The 18,958-nt window shown below is 43.2% G+C and overlaps 1 protein-coding gene across 2 annotated transcripts in view; it reads left to right on the top strand.

Moving 5' to 3' along the window:
- The window catches only part of hivep3a (HIVEP zinc finger 3a), a 31,533-nt gene that overhangs the window by 8,660 nt on the left and 3,915 nt on the right, over positions 1-18,958 (top strand). Inside the window, exons 2-6 of one of the 2 annotated variants that reach the window (XM_028396420.1) lie at positions 8,283-8,319; positions 10,695-14,838; positions 15,043-15,212; positions 17,327-17,445; positions 17,520-17,588. In XM_028396420.1, the coding sequence (XP_028252221.1) occupies positions 11,053-14,838; positions 15,043-15,212; positions 17,327-17,445; positions 17,520-17,588 (4,144 nt within the window). In that variant the 5' untranslated portion in view covers positions 8,283-8,319; positions 10,695-11,052. The remainder of the gene's footprint in view (positions 1-8,282; positions 8,320-10,694; positions 14,839-15,042; positions 15,213-17,326; positions 17,446-17,519; positions 17,589-18,958) is intronic. The other variant, XM_028396414.1, reaches the window with a different exon arrangement.

The following is an 18,958-nucleotide window of genomic DNA, read 5'->3' as shown; positions in this document are numbered from 1 at the left end:
TTGGTGTAGCCTCATGTACTTCTGCATTGAGCCAGCAGCTCAGCTGCTTCATTGGCTGCTGAACTCAACAACACTCCCTCTTTTGTTAGCCAAAATAACTAATAAAACACTAACATTTTATATATATATAAGTGGTTGTTTTAAGTTGAGTCTGTGCTGCATCCACTAACATGGAGGAGGCAGGGTTTATAATATACTGCAGGTTTTGGCCCCTTTTTTTTGAGTAGCTGTCATGTCGTCAATTTGTGTGTATGGGATTGACTTTTGGAGTGAGCCTCAAGTTTGGTTGGGTGATTGACTGTGTCTGTATAGTTTTAGGTGTTACTGACCATATCATGTATGTTCTTGATGCATTAATTTCACAAAAGTTAGCCATCTTCAGCGGACTGCATTCTGACACCTTCCTATCAAAACTTTATATATATACACTACTGTTCAAAAGTTTGGGGTCAGTTGGAAATGTCTTTTTAAAAAAAAAAACTGTTTTTTTCCCAATGAAGATAACATTAAAGTAATCAGACATACAGTCTAGACATTGTCAGAGGCCCTTTTCCAACAACCATCACTCCTGTGTTCTAATGATGTATTGTGTTAGCTAATCATGTTAAAAGGCTAATTGATGATTAGAAAACCTTTGTGCAATTATGTTAGCACAGCTGAAACTGTTTTGCTGATCAGAGAAGCTATAGAACTGGCCTGGTGACCCCAAACTTTTAAACGGTAGTGTAGGTGTATATCAGTTTGAGCAACAGCAGCTCAAGGACCACAACACGTCTTCCTTAGGCCACTTCCAATTGGTGCTGTTTACTGTAGACCTAAAACAAGCTGCACTTTTAGAGACAATCAGGTTCTTGTCAAAGTAATTTAAATCTTCCTGCTGCTCCTTTTTCCTGCTTCTAACAGGACATAAAGTTCCCTTTTTGCTTAATGTATCCCACCCACTGACAGGTGCCATGGTAACTGGATAACCAGTGTTATTACACTGGTATTGACACAGGATGTTATAGCTTTTCAATGTGCAGTTGTAGCATGATTGTGACAATGCAACACTCACCAACAACATCTCTGTGGGTGTGATTTCTCTTTGACATGTTGCAGTTCGTATTTAGCGGTTTTCCCATAAACTTCTTGCTACAGGAAGTTGTTAGGTTTTAGAAGCTAGGTCTGCTACTAACAATGATAATTGAAATGTTATAATGTCTTAGTTGATTCGATGATGGTGTGTTTGATATCAGACAGCAGGAATGCAAACTGCTGATGTCATTGTGTACATAGTGTGGAGCTCGGGGATTTCCCTAAAATAAATGTCATGTCTCACATCAGCAGGTATCATACTTACAGGTTTCTGTCCTCATATATTTATATATCCCTTCATGCAGGCTTATGAGATGTTGGCTGCAGGTGTTGTGCGCAGTTTGCCTTTGTCATCATGTGTGTATGCAAACATTGTTAAAGTTTCAGTCAGCGGCCCGAACCGAAACCCACGCTCACACCCTGAAACCACAAACACTCTCAAACAGCTCAACTTAGATGTGGAGACAAATATAGCAGGCGGCTGGTCATTTTTCCTATAATTAGCATTTCCTCTCAACATTTTCAACTTGTTTTCACTCTGGCTGCACAATGCCTCCCATTCTTTCAGCCTCTGTCTTGCTCTAAATATAAGACATCCCCACTTTGCTGTAAAAGAAACTGTTGTCACTGTTTCTGAAAATACCACCACACTGTTTTTAACAGTGATTACTACATGATTTACACTGCAAAGTTATTTCTGTGGCTAGTTTCTTTTGCGTTTTCAATGACATAAGGTCACAAAATGATTGTCTTTGATCAGTCTGTGTCGCTGACCGTAGTAATGCAGCACCATCAGCCAGTGTCTGGCAGCGCCTCCAGCAGCCTGTAAGCAGGGTTTTTCCTGGCTCAGAGTAGGGCTTTGGTGGTGGGACCACCCGTGCAGATCAGTGTGTGCAGCATGATTGACTAAAACCGTTAACACTTTGGTGGTCCGTGCTGTCAGTGCACATCAGCCTCTGGACACTGAGAGGAAACATTTGTCATACAGTTAATGTTGCTAATGGAAATAGACAAAATGACACACTGTTGAGGGAACTACAGGAAACAAAACATCATGTTTTCATGGCCTAATATTTTGTCTTATACTAGACACTAATCCTTTAAACATGAAAACATTTTTCAGAATGATGATGATCAGATGGTAAATAAACATGGATGAACCTTCCATGAGGTCACCCATTGGATTTCTGAAAATCCTCCCTCTGCTGTTTGATATCTCTGTCACCGTCTTTAAACAGAAAAAAATGACTCTCTCTACTGATTTGAGATTTTGGGAATTTTGGCCTATTTGCTTTCTAGCTGAGAGTTACATAACGGGACTGTCGCCTGTTCAATCCCAGCTGATGACCTTTGTTGCCTTAAATGCCCTTTTTCCCTCACTGCCTCTAATTTTCTTTCTTAAGAATTGATGGGATATTTATTTAAAATAATTGAGAATCATGTCCATTCTGATAGTCTACACACTTTTTTTCTGTGCTGTGAGCATAATATTTATCTGCATGTAAATCTTGTTAACTTCACGGTAGTTGCTTCTGGCACGGGAGAGCAGAAGATAAATGTTTTGACATGTGGTTGACTGATCAGTTGTTGGAACTGAATTCGGTGCCTCTGCTGTTCCTCGGGATTAGATTTATTCTTGAACAAATATAGTGTCAATTAATCAAAAATATTGATCCTAAATTTTTGACTAAAGGAAAAATGCTGGTAAATGATGACAAAACAGGATAAGTCAGGTGAGGAAGGAGGAGAAGTCTTTGTGGTATGCTTTATTATATTTTACAAATCACCATTTGTATGATTTTAGTAAACATAAAAATACACTCTTAATTACATGTTGGAAGACTTGATTGACTCACTGCAGACTAATAGTTGCATGACAAAAAAACGTTTTTGTCAGAGCTGCAGTTGATGTAAGTGATGAATAGAATGAAAAATTGGTTTGTTGAGGCTGTAAAAATGCAAAATGTTCGATATAAAAACCATGATTTATGTAGTGCTTATTTTTTCCAACATCAGTAACACCTGTGGAAAGCTGGAAAAAATGTTCTACATACTATTTCTAGGTATGTTTTTTTTTGTTTTTGTAATATTAATTATCTAATAAATGCCGTTTTGTTTGTTTTAACATGATCTTTTTTCAAATTTACTGTATATGTAATTTGCTACTTTTTTGTAGTTGTACCTCAGAAATATGTCTACAGCATTTCCTGCTTTAACAAGGCTGGCAAATATTTTTGCATACCTTAATATCGGATGATTGTAACATACACTCTCCTTCATTACTATTATAAATAAAAATGTACTTGACATATCTAAATGTATCTAGTGTGTGTATTGTGGTCACTGTACCGTGGTGCACAGTGAAAATCATAATTGTCAGACACCGAGTACACACACAAGCCTGTATGGCCCATAAAGGTACATTTGTACACACATGGAATTAGTATGTTATTGGAACATTTTGTAGTCTAAACCGGCACCACCCACCACAGCTGAACTCTGTACAACATCTGTCAACGTGGTCCACTGTTGGGAAGTCAGTGCAGCTATGGCTGGCTGTTTATCTCCATGCGCTCTTTAAAATGTGGCAGCTTAGCCTAGCCTCTGCTGGTCAGTTTCAGTATTGTACGGCCATCGAGGCAGGTTGAGGTTGACAGGGGCATCTGTTCTGTTCCGGTTGGTGGTCGTAGTGCAGGGGTGAGTCTCTGGTCTGTCTGTGGTTGAATGGCTGGAGGGAGGGAAGTGGGAACTTGTGGTTCTGGTTATACGTTAAAATTTATCGGCTTGTTTAAACACACACAAACATCGGCCTCATAGATTCAGACACCCTGTTTTATTTATTGCATTTATTCTATTTTCATTTTTAGACTTTACATGAACTCCCATAGACCTGTTCTACATCCCATATTTGAACTTGATAATATGTACAAACCCCACTGTACTGTGTCAGTGACAGATTCTGCTGCCTTACTAGCCTTTAAGGGCCATACGTGAAGCCCTGGATCTCTGGGATGCTGAGGAGGACACTGCCTGTGTTTGCTCTCCTTTGACAGGTGGCACCAAGCCCAGAAACTCCCACTATGGCCCCACAGGATGGAGCCAGCACTGCCCTAAGCAGGGATGCTGGCTGCTGACACTCCACCCCAAACAAGCCAGGGTCAGGCCAATATATGCATTTGCCAATATTGGGCCTTTTAGGTAAAATCAGCTATCGACCGGTCACTGTCATCCTCCTAACATTAGATGGGGATTTATTAAGTCAGACTTCTTAAAGGAGAAGTTATTTCATTTATCTATATGTTAGAATGTGACTAAATAAATGAGCTTTACCAACTTGATGCTACACTACATGACAATTAGCTGGATAGCTTATAAAATCATGGCCACCTGCTCACCTTGACTGGTCTGCAGCTACAAATCCCCCAGACATAACGACTACACGGTAGCTACAGTAGCTCGTCTGTTGGCCAGCCCAGTTTGTGGACCACTGCAGACCAGAAACACAAAATGCACAAAAAATCTTGCCTAATATATCCCACCCACTGACAGGTGCCATGGTGACCAAATAATTAGTGTTATTTAATTCACCTGTCAGACTATTTTAGCTCATCAGTGTACATATTCCTTCAGACTTCTGCCGAAGTTCTGATCCACCCTATTAGAAAACAGAATGTTTTACCATATTTTTTACTACTAGTATAATGTAATCTTGATATTTCGGTGTAAACGGATGCTGAATACAGTTGATTAATGGCCTCCTGTGTCAGTAATAATAACAATTATTATTATTATTAGGATTTTTCTGATTCTTGCTTTTCAAGCTTTTAGGGTTGAGTTTGGTGGGTGTTCAGTGAAACGTCTCCTGTTTTGAAAGAGATATTAACATGCAATGTTTAACTTTCCAAATTTACTGACTTGGCCAGCAAGGTAGTAACATTCAATTGATGTGCATTTATGTAATTTAGTACCATTAGTTATTGGTATAGGCCTAATGGCTTGGATTCCATTACCCTATTTTTTGTCAGTTTTGCAATATCACTTAGAAATATAACAAAAAAATCACTCTAATTTGCAAAATAATAATACTAATGCTCACTTGAAGTGGTGGTGAGTTGTGTGGGGAAAAAAGGAGATGGAATTTGATTTGATTCTAATTAAATCTATCTAATCACTAATTTGATTAGATGGATTTGCTGAATAAGTTCTGATGTAGTGAACATCAATCTCACAAGATTGAATTCTTGACTGCTTTCTGTGTTTTTCTGGTTTCCCCTAATATATATGGAACATGGCCACTAACAGGTAGCTCAAGAGGAACCTAAGTATGTCGTAAAACATACGCCACTTCAGCCAGAAGTGTTAACACTCTGGGCTGAAGGTTGTGTAGATTGGTGAAAAGGATCAAATCGAAGGCTTTACTGTGAGTGTGAATTAATGTTGTAAGGGTTAAATAGTGTGTGACCTTCCATAAATCATTAGTTTTACAGTAGTTTTACACAATAGCTGATGTTAAACACAAAGATGAATGAAGCAGAACCCTCTGTTGGCAGTGTTGGTTAGTAACAGATTACATGTACCAGCATTACAGACACAGTCTAAAGTGATAGGAATTAGAATACAGTTACATTTTTGAAATCAGTGGATTACACGACGGTACTTTCACATGTTTATTCACTCTGCTGGATAAAACAAGCCTCATAAAAATCAGTGTCTTTGTTGCAACAAAGATCTTGTTTACAGCAGATGTCTGACTTTCTTCTGATCGCTTGTCTCATTCTGTGTGTATGTACATGTGTATGATGGTGAATAGTCATTGGAGTGAGAGGTCTTATTGTCAATACAAAATCTTTGATCAAAGCAAAAATTTGGGGCCATGTCAGCAAACTGGACAGAAAGCTGCATGCTGCAGGAGACAGAGAGGACAGTGCAGCTGATGGGGTTTAGAGTCTGAGGATGAGGATGAAGAGTTAAGGTGTCACGCTGCAAGCTTATAATGCTCCTCAATCATGATGCTGGTACACTGTTAGCATCACTTGAATGCGTGAACTAGTTAGCTATTAGCTGCTAGCTAACTCCATCCAAAACTGAGGCTGATTACCATTTACGTAGGAACATGTGACTGCAGTCAGGTAGTTTATACATGGTAAAATGAAGAACCCTAGTTTTATGTACGTATTCAAACAAAATTCTAGCCTCCAAACTGAAATTAGGCCAGAGCACACACAGTATCTTCAAAAATAGCCTTTCTTTCTGTTCAGCCACTGCTAAATGTTAATGTATTGTACAGCTTGAGGTACAAAATGAAACCTTTATCTTTTTGTTGTTGTCTCTTTGTCCCTAACAAAAGGAGGAAAAAAAGTTTGGTAGCATCATGTTTACACTGTCACAAGGCCATCCAGACAAGCCCCAGCTGCACAGACAGAGCCATCCCCTGTGAAAGAGCTCCGCTCCTGTCTGAGCCCTCCTGAAAGGCCAATATTAGCCTTCACGTTATACCGGAAATATCATAACAAACACAACCAAATTGCAAGCAATTTTCAACTAGCAGGTTTTACCTAGTTGCCGTGTCAACTTCTCTGAACATACAAAGTCGTCACTAGTCTGCGGCCTAAATTCAATTATTCTTGCGGCAGCATCCGTAAACCAAAGTTACACCGGTTCAAGTGTTGTTGCAGTAGTCTACGGTGGTGTAAAGCAAAAGCTTTTCCTTTTATTATATATGACATGTACTTTTCCTATGCTAATGGCTTTTCTCCCTTTGTTTGGCCATAAGCATTATGTTTTCAGGTTATGCCTCTGTCTGTCCCATACATACATATATGCAATTATCACAGGATGTGATGAGGATTTTTTTTAATATTTTTTTTTATTAAAGTGTTTTATTTTTTAATTTGCACTGATTATTGTTATCAGTGGTCCATAATGTGAGAGAAATGCTAGGAAGTAGGTGTTACTCTCGCTTTAATTTTCTTGCCTTAGCAATGCCAAAGTCAAATAGATCTGATGCAGCTAGTTAGCTGGCTAGGCTAAGCACTCTAATGCCTTTGTTTAGATAGGTTGTGGTGTACACTACACTTGCCACTTTGTTCATTGCACAGCTCAGCTGAGTTGTGAAGTATAATAAGGCAATATCTGCAAACTTATATTGCTCAATGCTTAGGGATATTGCCTAGGGATTATTGGGACTGTAAAGTGGGATTGGTATATCTCTTTGTTAATGTGTGTGTGAGTGTGCTGAGAAACAGGATACTGAGTGCAGTTTACACAAAGGCTACAGGTGTCATGAGCTTTTTTTCCATTTCCTATCTCAGAACATGAGCTGCTTTAGCATCTGTTTCAGATGCTTTTTTGACCAGAATCAACTTTTAAAATTAATCTTATGTAGCAGCCTAGATGCTGGTCTGAGAGCTGGCCTTTAGACTTTCAATATGGAGCTCTGGAGTCACAGAGACCCCCTGTTGCCTGGTGCAGGATGGGCACTCTGGGCTCTCCTCCATTCCCCTCCCAGCTTCCCCTTTTCACACAGACAAGCAGCATACCACCTGCCTACATCTCAGCAGCTGGTATTCCCACAGCACTGTGGAGGGCATAAAAGAGCTAAGTGTGATGTCAGAGTTCCCTGGACTCCTTTCAGCCAGGAGCACTGTGGACATTCTCCAGAGCTGCTCTTAAAAACCGGATCCCTGTGGCCCCCCTCACCCCACCCCCAGTTTTTTTTTCCAGCGTTTTCTCTTAATGCAAGTAGCGATCACTCCCCACCTATGCTTTAAATTGAGCCCTGAATGGAGAAGCTGTGTGCTTTAAAAGTATGAAGTAAACCCCCTCCACCCCTCTTACCAGTCAGATTAAAACACCGACCACTCGCCCTGCCCCTTTACCTCTCACTGCTTTGCCAGCTGTGCAGCCCGAGACCGCTGCCAAAAGAAACACAAGCTTACGTCAACTTCCAAATAAGGAGCTGCCGCTTCACTTTGACCCGAAAGAGATACACTGAGAGGTGGGAGAGAAGGAGGAGGGGAGGGGGGGGGGTATAGATGGACAGGGAGAGACTGTCCCCTCCTCCTCATTCATACGCATAATATACTCTGCTACCTGTTTGTCAGCCCAGTGCACGTAGAGCGGAGACTCGATTACCTCTCTCTCCTCGCCGTCACTCTCATTCAACATTTCTCTCTCTCCTTCTCCTTACCCTCACTCCCCGTTTCCAGTCATTCACAACCGGAGGACAACACCACCTGCAACAAGGTAAAAAAAAAAGAGGAAAACATTGATATGCCTTTATCATCTGCTGTAATGTTGATGTAGGTGTGATGTGGTGACTGAGGGGATTTTCTCCATTCATGCCTTTGTGACTGCACAAGAGAGAAGCAGAATACTCTTTGTTTATGCCATTTTACACATGTGCAGCGCGTGTTTGTGTGGCTGTGTGTGAATGAAGGACAAGGAGAGTGCATAATGTAGTGAGTGGATCGTGGGCTGTGTGCAGCTCACAGCTCAGGCTGGTAGTGAATGAGGTCCCTGTGTTGTGCATTCAGCCTCCTATGCTTGCCATGTCCTCCTGTAGACCTGAGGGAGCGCTCCCCAAGCACGCACACACACATGCACATATAGAGGGAAGGCTATGTATGCAATGACTCCCAGAGGGCTCCCCTCCGTCCCTGGAGAGCATTGTTATCAGGCTGCTGATGGAGCTGCGCTTTCGACAGCATCATGATGCATAATGCTCAGCTGACACAGTGGTGGAAACGCAACAAAAGATGAGACTGTTCAGGGTGTTGCTCAGGTCAGATGAGTCTGCATGATAATGATTCATTTACAGTGTTTACATGTTTTTTATGCATAAATCTTGTGGAATAAGTCACCATTTTGAATAAAATTTGTAGGCTAAGATTTGTGGATTTGTTAATCCGTTTTTGTGGTCTCCTCTGTGCTACCTTCCTAAAAGAACAATGTACAAGTGTAGTACAAATTTAAGACTCCCAAAGTATTGATTTTTTTTTTAAAGACATGCTCTCTCACTCTCTCGCTCCAAAAATCTGTAGCTTCTGGGAGGGAGGCACCTTCGCTGCCTCTCTCTCCCTTCCTCTCTGTAGTCAGTGAGGATGCTGGAAGATAAATTTAGCCCTCCAGCTCTCCTTCCATCTGCTACCACATGGTTTAGGGCCGTTACCATAGGAACCACCGCTGGGTGCCCATTAGTGTGAGAAGAGGAAATTGACAAGATTTTTAAAAAGCCATTTATACAATATTCTCTTTCTGTGCCTGTGCATGAATGGACGCGGCCTTTCACAAATTTATATAACACCTTTTTTTAACTTAACCTGCAGCTTTTGAACACACCCTGCAGAAACTGTGCTCACTCAGCACTAATGAAAATTCATATTGCATTTTTAGTTTAGTTTCTTTGGCTTGCACAGATACCAGTACATTCTGAACCTTTTTTGTTTTTATATCATGACTCAGTGGCTTGTCCCATACAATAATAGGAAAAGGGCATGTATTCTGTAAGATGAGTAAAGGACGATTATCTTTTTGGAGTTGTCTACAAATTTCTGTAAATTGGTGGAGCTCTCCTTTAAGATTAATTTAATGGATTGATTTCTGCAGATCTGATATTCACTGAATATGCAGTACCATACAGCTGTCTGCTGTTAACACAGAGAGTATCACACCCAGACTTGTCTTCTAGCACAGTTCATGCAGAGAGAATCACAGCGGCTGTGAGCCAAAGAAGGAAAAAAACTGTATGTGTGTGGATGGAGGGGGGTGGAGGGTGGCTGCTAGGCTAGTTTCACTATGTGAGGTGTAAATGAACATTTTTCACTAAAGTCTGGAAGAAGTTCAAATGTTTCAGGTGCTGCCTATATTTCAGTGCACCACCTGAAATGTACTTCACAGTCATGCAGAGTGTACTCTGAACAGCTCACAGTCTGGGGGTGTTATTTTCAGTCAGATGACTTGTCCGGTTACACTACCTGAGTGGCGTACATTTAGAGCTATATCATGCCAGGAGTGCAGACATTCTACACCTCTATGTTGTCATATTAATGATTTATATTCATTTAACATGTATATAACTGTCCCCAAAGATGGCTACCAACCTGTTATCAGTCATTTGGATTATATTCAGCAGCTTCGTCGTCTTCCACCAGAATGTGGGTGTACAAACCAGCTGGTTGGTGCGTGGGATGCCTTGTTTACTGTTTCAGTATGCTGGCACAAAACATTCGGAATTTTCTTCAGTATCTCCACTGAGTCACCTCATGTATGCACCCATAGCTACCGGCCGTCCCTCACCTTCATGTGGCTTTAATGAATGTAGAATCACATGTAATGAAATGAATCATGAAGCAGGCAAAGCATTTCACATAGGTGCAGGGGGACTCATTTTATGGGCTGGATATGTAGAGGAATAAATTAAGGAAGAATAGCTGATCATTTTTTTACATATTACATAAAGCATTTAAAATAGCAGCCAGGGAAAGTGAAAGATGGAACGTTAGGACAGAGTGATTATGTAACACATGAAACATAAATATCCATGTGTGGCTAGCAGAACGGCCAGAGGGTCATCTGTTTGTGGATCCTACAGTATATAATGAGTTTGTTTGTTTTCACAGTTCTCCATGTTGAGAAGACAGCAGAATCAACTGAGCAGCAGTCGGTAAGGCAGCAAAAGTGGCCGAGTGCTTCATGATGGGACACTTTAGGTCAGCATGGAAGAGGACTTCCACCGCACATGACATATCACAGCTGCACTCATCGATGCCAGCGTACTACGTTTGACGGCATCGTTCTGTTATAAAGCAATAACGTTTAACAAAGACAATTGGAAAAAATGAAACCAGACATCAAGTAACGTTTGATAAGATTTATTCCTATAAAACCTGTTACCCAGTTCTAGATTGGGCTTTAACTCTGTAGCCTGGCAGTGGCAGACGCATCCCACGTGTCTACCTAAGGCTGTCCTTCCATTTTATGGAGGCCTTGCATAGTCGCCTAACGACTGGGGAGCAGTCCGGAGGTCAAGAACATTCTCAAGTAGAGTCTCCTCAGAGAGGCCCCCAGCCCAAGTGTCCCTCCCAGCCCCAACAACACCAAACCGGCTCCCAGAAGCCACATGGCGCACAGCAGCAACCTAAACAGTCTCGGAGACAGAACCCTGAACGTAAACGTCTCAGGCACCAGCGACAGAGCACTGAGACAGACACAGCACTGGAGCACAAAGATGAGGCGACGGCAACAACAAAAGCATCTACAGCTTCTGATTTGTCATCAGGAGTCCCTCTATCCTCAGCTGGTGGCCATGCCCAGTCTAAACCAGAAACCCAGGAGGGTACCCCAAAACAGAAACGTGAGCGTAAGCCTCAAAGACCAGGCAAATACGTTTGCACCTACTGTGGCCGTGCATGTGCAAAACCCAGTGTCCTACAGAAACACATTCGCTCCCACACTGGTGAGAGACCCTATCCCTGCGCCCCATGTGGCTTCTCTTTTAAGACCAAGAGTAACCTGTACAAACACCGCAAATCACATACCCACAGGGTGAAGGCAGGTCTGGCACTTGGGGAGCCAAAATCTATAGAGGATCAAGTCACAGAGTCAGAAGATGAAACAAGACAGCTATCATCAGCTGCATCCCTAACCGAAAGACAAGACAGCGTGACCTCAATAAAGGAAGCAGGCAAAGAGGGCACTGGAGGAAACAATGACTCCTATGCAGTGAAAAAGAGACTAGCCCTGCGTCTAAGTAGAGGAAAACACGCTCCTCAAGACTCATCAGATGAAAAGACCTCATCACTCATACTAGGTAGTAGAGGCAGCACAGAATCCGGCTATTTCTCTCGCTCTGAAAGTACTGAACAGTCACAGGACAGCCCCCCAAACACAAGTGCCAAAAGCTATGCAGAAATCATCCTCGGTAAATATGGGCGTCTCGGACACCTACAGAGGATGTCTCGTCATCATAACCAGCATCCTTCCGGACAGGAAGACAAAAACATCTCATTCACGGTGCCCAAGAAACAGGTTATTGACCATATCACCAAGCTCATCACCATCAACGAAGCGGTGGTAGACACCAGTAAAATCGACAGTGTGAAACCGAGGCGGTTCTCTCTCTCCAGAAAAAACAGTTCAGAGTCTCAGAAGAGTTCAAATATAAAAGAAGCCCTTATTCATAGCCCCAACGCTGGAGATGTGGGTTATAAAAACAGTGGGTCCATCACCATGGGAGTTCCATGTGAAAAATTTCATCATCCATCCCTAAATGTTGAGCAGCCAGCTGGCCAAAAATCCACCGCCCCTCTGATGAGAAGTCACTCGATGCCATCCGCAGCTAGTTCCTTTGACGCCTCCAGCGGCAGCAAATTCCGCTCAACTCAATCCTTTGATGAACCTTCGCAGGTGCCCCGTCGTTATGGGATGCTGAGACGGCAACCAGCTATTGAAATCCCACTCGGTGCTGAGTTTACACAGGAAGAACACGAAAGCTCCCATTCCTTTTACCCTGACAGTGTAACCGCTGTGCCTGACCACAAGCAAAGTCAACCACAGCCATATGAGTGTGAGGCTTGCGGTGTTGGATGCAAGGATTGGGACGGTTATAAGAAACACAAGCAGAGCCTGTGCCTAGCACATCCAACTAGAAATGAAGCAGTAGTTAGTCAAATGGAGTGCTCACAGCTAATTAACAATGCTGTCCGAGCAGGAGCTTCAACAATGCGCAAGAGAAGGAAAGAGGAGAGCTTTGAATTTGATGACCCCTCTTCTCCTTCTCAACCATTGCCTGCTCTCTTGTCAGGGAAGTACAAAGATGAAACGGGAGTAGCACATGAGAGTCCTAGGCGGCCGTCGCTTCAAACCTGTTCTGTAATCCAGCATACCAGTTCATTTGAAAAGCAAGAATTGTGCAGTGAGAGTCAAGGCACTGAGGTGAAAAAGAACTCTCCACCTTGTGAAGAATTTCAGCTTGTGCCTCAGAAGCAACCACAACAACAACCAACAAAACTAACACCCCGAAAGCTGGTCCGCCAGCACAACGTGCAGGTTCCTGAAATCCTGGTGACAGAGGATTCCAACATGAGCACAGAGATCTCAGGAGAATCAAAACATTCAGAGAAACCTGATGAATTCCAGTGGCCGCAAAGAAGCCCCTCTTTGGCGCAGCTCCCCATTGAAAAGCTTCCTCCAAAGAAGAAGCGCTTACGTCTAGCTGAGGCAGCCCAGTCCTCTGGGGAATCCAGTTTTGATTCTGTGTCCCTGCCTCGCAGCCCTAGTCAGGACAGCAGTGCATCATATACATCCAGCAGATCCACATCATTTGAAGAGCCAAACAGGCCTGACATGGAGATAGCAACGTCAACACCACTCAGGAGATCCAGAGCTCCTCACATGTTGACAGTACCTGGGGTGCATCAGCACAGAGAAATGAGACGTTCAGCATCCGAGCAGGCCCCTCATGACCCACAGACAAGTGTCTTAATGGCCCGCAGCAAATCTTTTGATTACAGCTGTCTGTCTCCTGAGCGCTCTGCAGTTGGCTGGAGGGAAAGAAGGAAATGTCTTCTTATGAGACACACCGCTATCAGAGATCCAGATGAAGAGGAGGAGCAGCAGCAATGTGCCATCCCGAGCCATAGTCCTGACCATATCAGCTCTAGCAAATCCTCTCAAGCAAGCCCAACTTCTGTCTACTGCAGCAGGTCCTCTTCCTCTCCATTATCAGGAGATACAGTTTTGCATAATCCAGGGGGATCACAAAGCAAAGAGATGTTCTCTCAGTGGAAACTTACCCAAAATATCCAGTTAATGGACAGCAAAGACCTGTCGCTCTCTCACATTCCCCCTGTAGCTATAAAAGAGAAGGCCTTGCCTCTCCATACAGAGCAGCCCCCTCCTCAGCCGTACCCCTCACATGGACCATCAGGGGCAGCCAGAGCCCGCTACCTCCCAATGTCAACTGGGCTCAAGTTAGAGATCCCTATAAGACACGAAGAGTATTCAGAGGTTCGAGTAAGTCACGCCCACATCCAACACTCCGTCCCTCACATCACTTCCAGTCTAGAAATTCTGAGGCCCATCATATCTCCAGCAGTAGCTGTACGCCTCCAAACAGACACTCTCACCCCAGCATGTGCTATATACACCACACTGTCCCAGTCCATCTCTCCCAGGCCGCAGGAGGCCGTAGACGCTGTGTCACATAGTGGAGGTATTTCAACCACTGAACGCAGTCTAGATCTTTACCTGTGTTCTGATGATGGCTTGAGGTTATCAGGCTCAGGTGGCAACAAGCGTATGCTGTCCCCTTCCAACAGCATAGAGCTCCCTCTAGAGTCCCAACAGCAGCAGAAAAGAGTAAAAGAAGAGGACAAGGAGGTGGGCGGTGTGGACAAGGTGACGGTCAACCCTAGCAACCAGGAGCTTAAACGGGAGAATCCTCCACCAGGCATTTATCCTCCGATCTCACATGTTGGACCATCATACCCCAGTCTGCTGTCAAGCACCTGCAACAGCTGGTGCTATTTGAACTACATTAAACCAAACCCGTCTGCTCTGGACGAACAGAAGCCCTCGGTGTATTCTTCGTGGTCAACCAGCGGCTACGACCCCAACCCACCCGGGCTCTCAAGCAAGACGGCTCTCTCTCTGCTGCACTGTAAGCAGAGGCTCAGTCCATCCATCTACACCATATCCCCCATGTCAGTCCGGACAGCAGAGTCAATGGAGCAGGAGGACAACAAAAGACCCTGCTCTGCTGAGGTAATTACAGCACTAACACTGACTTTATGAGAGACTTAAGCAAAGTGGCTAAGATTACTAATATTGTTTTGATCTTTCCAGTCATAATTTAAAAATTTGTAACTATTTACCTTTATAATTTTTCAATGAGAATTCCCAATTTTTGTCTCCCTGGGCATGCTGGAGCAGAGTTGGTGAATTTGCCCATGTCTCTTTCGAGTGTAGGTCTACAACTGCAGGGACAATGACGGGACGGGGAAAGGACAGCAGTCAACAGATGACAATGGGTCAAAACGAAAGGAGGAGAATGTGGATAAGAAGAAGACGCAGGAAGCAGAGGAGGATGCCGATTCACACTACATAAATAAACAGGAAGTTTGGATGTCAGAGAAAGAGTGAGTAGAACCTTTTGACGTCTCATGACTGCAGGGACAGAAATGATCTGAGGTTCAATGCTGACATACTTTGAATTTATTTATACTGACAGACTTGGGAGTGTTGAAAGCATGCGTCACATTGTGTGGTGTGTTCTGGAAACTGTCTGTTGGAGAGGCCAAGGGTTGGCTGTCTGTACCAACAGAGCCCGTCTGCTGAGGGGCTGAAGCCAGGAAACTACCTAGCTTCCTCCGCTCCTGCAGAGATTCATTTACACCAAGCATCACAACCATTCACATGGAACAGCAGCACGGCTCTCTGTGCTCGCTCTCACACCGACACCAAAGGAGCAGTAGAAAATAAACAGTGGGTCTGTGTTATGTACATTAGTCATTAAAGGAAAACTTCCATACAGAATGGAAAACAGATGGACTATAAAAAGGAGGGACAACAAAAGTATTCATTCATTATAAATCAATCAGGCATCAATAAAAATTTGCCACGACAGTAACAGTTCAGAAAAGGCAACACATTTTTTACACTAGTATGTAAAAATGTATCCTTTGCAAAGGGTGCACATCCTAGCACTGTTTTTTTGTTAGCTGATCAGTTTCTTATCATCTCTTCTTTGTTTCTTAACATTCCAAGTCCCACCTCTACTTGATTTTGATTGGCTGGTGAAACAGAAGTGATACTGGTCTTGCTTAAACACACCACATTTTAAAAGCTTTGCATAGAAAATAGATGCTACCAGTGCAAGAAACAAACAAAAAAAAACAGCAGGGTGTTAGGAGATGCCTTTAAAATATCTGAGAAAGCTGATATTTTGTCTAAAAGATGATTATTTATGAGACCAAAACAGAGCAGGCTATTGTTAGAAACAAAGAGTCCAGGCTGGATGGTATTATTAATAAAAAATATAACTGAATGTACACCCCTTAGTATGTGTGTCATGGATTGTAACGCACCCCAAAGTGTGCTAAACACAAAACATTCCTATGTCTTAATTAATTTGTGTGCGTTTTAAGGTGCACACACGTCCTCTTAAAAAAATTTGCAACAAGTTGAGTTTTGATACCTATCAGATATAAACACGGCTGCAATGTGACAAGGCAGAGAGGTGCCATCTGTGAATCTCTTTTTTTGGGTCTGCAAACAAATCCCTGTGACTCATTTCGACGCTCATCGCAGCCTTCCTAAAAGAGTGAGTCATCTTCACACCCGCTCACTTTCTCCTTTTCTCCGTCTGCTCAGTCTGTCTGAGGCACAGAGACAGAGGCAGCTAGGTGATTGAGAGTTGTTTTTTTTTTTTTTAAATGTGATATAGGGTGAAATTTGAGGGCACCGAGATTCAGATCTTGTGTGTGAAGGGTTTTGCAATAAAGGCCTGTGTGTATACCTGCTTTACAGTGCAGGAGGTTAGTGTACAGGCATGAAGGCGCAAAGTGTTTCTCTTTCATTAAAGTTTTTTGAGACTGTAAAAGTCACCATTTATGATACCTGCCGAGTTTATCCAGCCGTGCAGCCTGTAGTGAAAATAGAAGAAAAAACAGCAGATTATAACCAGAGCCATTGTTTGTCGTGGGAATGTGTTTTCATTTTTAGTGTTTTTTCATGCTTATTTGGAGCAGCAGCTGGTCTGGGCCAGGGTTTCCCTCCCTCTCTGGCCTGTTTTTATTGGCCGGCAGCAGCAAACCCCCGGACCTTGAGCCGCATCGTAGGCTCCCTCCTGTTTGGACTCGGTGGTGGTGTGAGCTGTGAAGGGGTTTTTAAGGTGGTGGGAGGGTGGGGGTCTGGTTTTTGGCTTATGAAAGCTGCTCTGTTGAAGTTGAAGTGGGTGCCTCGCTGAGGGACCCTCAGTGTACATGAAGGGGGTGGACCCCAGGCCCAGCTGCCACAGTGTGAGCTCCCTGTGTAGTTAAAGGCCAAACAGATAGCGCACTTACACTTGGATAAATACAGCCACTAAAAAGCTGCTTACAGGTGCTGAAGGGGGCCACGGCCTTTCTGTCAGCTCCTGTTACACCCTTATTGATTGCTGCTATCATCCCGAGAGGAACAGCATCAATAGACAACTGACAGGGAAAGACTCCGGGGACCAAACTGAAACCTCCTGCTCTCTTCACACCTACAGATCAAATACGAACTATGGAGTCTGGCCAGGTGGCGGTAGAGAGAAGATCTGCTGTGAGGACTCCAATGAATCACCACCGTATACTTGTAACCACTGCAACAGGACCTTTAAAAATATGGGTAAGAAAACACAGTGAAAAATCATGATTTTGTATCCACATCCACTCCACTGAGCTGCTGTGTTGTGTTTGCAGTGAGCCTCACTGAACACCTGAGATCACACGGAAAAGAGACCTGCAGTCACTCAGAGAACACACATCAAGGTATGCTAGCTACCCCTATGTCCTGCCAGTAACACATGATCAAAATATATGTCCTCTTCTAACACTCAGCTTAGCTTTATAACACATTAAGCAACACAGATGCGTCTATCAACTCCCTGTCTGCACCAGCAGCAGTGTTCCATGTCTGCCCTGCTCACTGTGAATGTAGAGTCCTGACAGAGCCCGTCGGAGACACAGTGTTCCACAGCACTGTTATCGTCATGGCAACTGATCAGAATTAGTTTATTTTTATTATGTGTTTATAGAGAAATGACATCATGGTGTTGATTTTGGGCTATTAAGAACATGTGCTAATATATCTGTTTATCCAAAACACAGAATCACTGCAAAAGCCCGTCACATTCCTGATTTTAATACTAGCTAATGTTTCTAAATGATACAAAAAACATGAAATTAGCAAAAAATATTTAATTATGGTCAGTAAAGATTGCTGATGATAAAATGTAATGATATACACTACTGTCCAAAACTTTGTGGTCGCCCACAGACAATTTCATGTCTTCCATGGAGTGTCACACTTTTATTTATGTCCTTCAAACTTTGCTTTCAGCAAAAAATCCTCCATTTGCAGACCTTTCTCATTCTAGTGGTCAATTTGTTGAGGTAAACTGAACACTTCCTGAAGCACCTGCCACAAGTTGGATTGGCTAATGGGCACTTCTTACGTACAATACGGTCAAGCTGCTCCCACAACGGCTTGATAGGGTTAAGATCTGGTTAGTGCGCTGGCCACTTCATTACAGACAGAATACCAGCTGACTGCTTCTTCCCTAAATAGTTCTTGCATAGTTTGGAGGTGTGCTTAGTTTGGATCATTGCCCTATTGTAGGAGGAAATTGGCTCCAAATCAACAGCTGTCCACAGGGTATGGCATGGCGTTGAAAAAAAAGAGTGATAGCCTTCCTTATTCAAAATCCCTTTTACCTTGTACAAATCTCCCACCTTTCCAGCACCAAAGCAGCCCCAGACCTTCACATTACCTCCACCATGCTTAACAGATGGGGTCAAGCACTCCTTCAGCATCTTTTCACTTGTTCTGCGTCTCACAAATGTTCGTTTGTGTGATCCAAACACCTCAAGCTTTGTCTGTTCATAACACTTTTTTTCCAATCTTCCTCTGTCCAATGTCTGTGTCTTAATCTTTTCCTTTTATGGGTTAGTTTTAGATACAGCTTTTTCTTTGCCACTCTGGCTAAGAAGGCCAGGATTTAGGAGTTGCCTCTTCACAGAGGACGTTGAAACTGGCATTTTGCTGGTACCATTTAATGAAGGTGCAAGTTGAGGACCTGTCAGGCGTCTATTTCTCAAACTAGAGACTCTAATGTACTTGTTGTGCACCGGGGCCTCCC

The sequence above is a fragment of the Parambassis ranga genome, chromosome 2, assembly GCF_900634625.1.
Source record: "Parambassis ranga chromosome 2, fParRan2.1, whole genome shotgun sequence".
NCBI lineage: Eukaryota > Metazoa > Chordata > Actinopteri > Ambassidae > Parambassis > Parambassis ranga.
The sequence above is the reverse complement of the archived record's forward strand: the minus strand, read 5'-3'. Positions and strand labels throughout refer to the sequence as shown.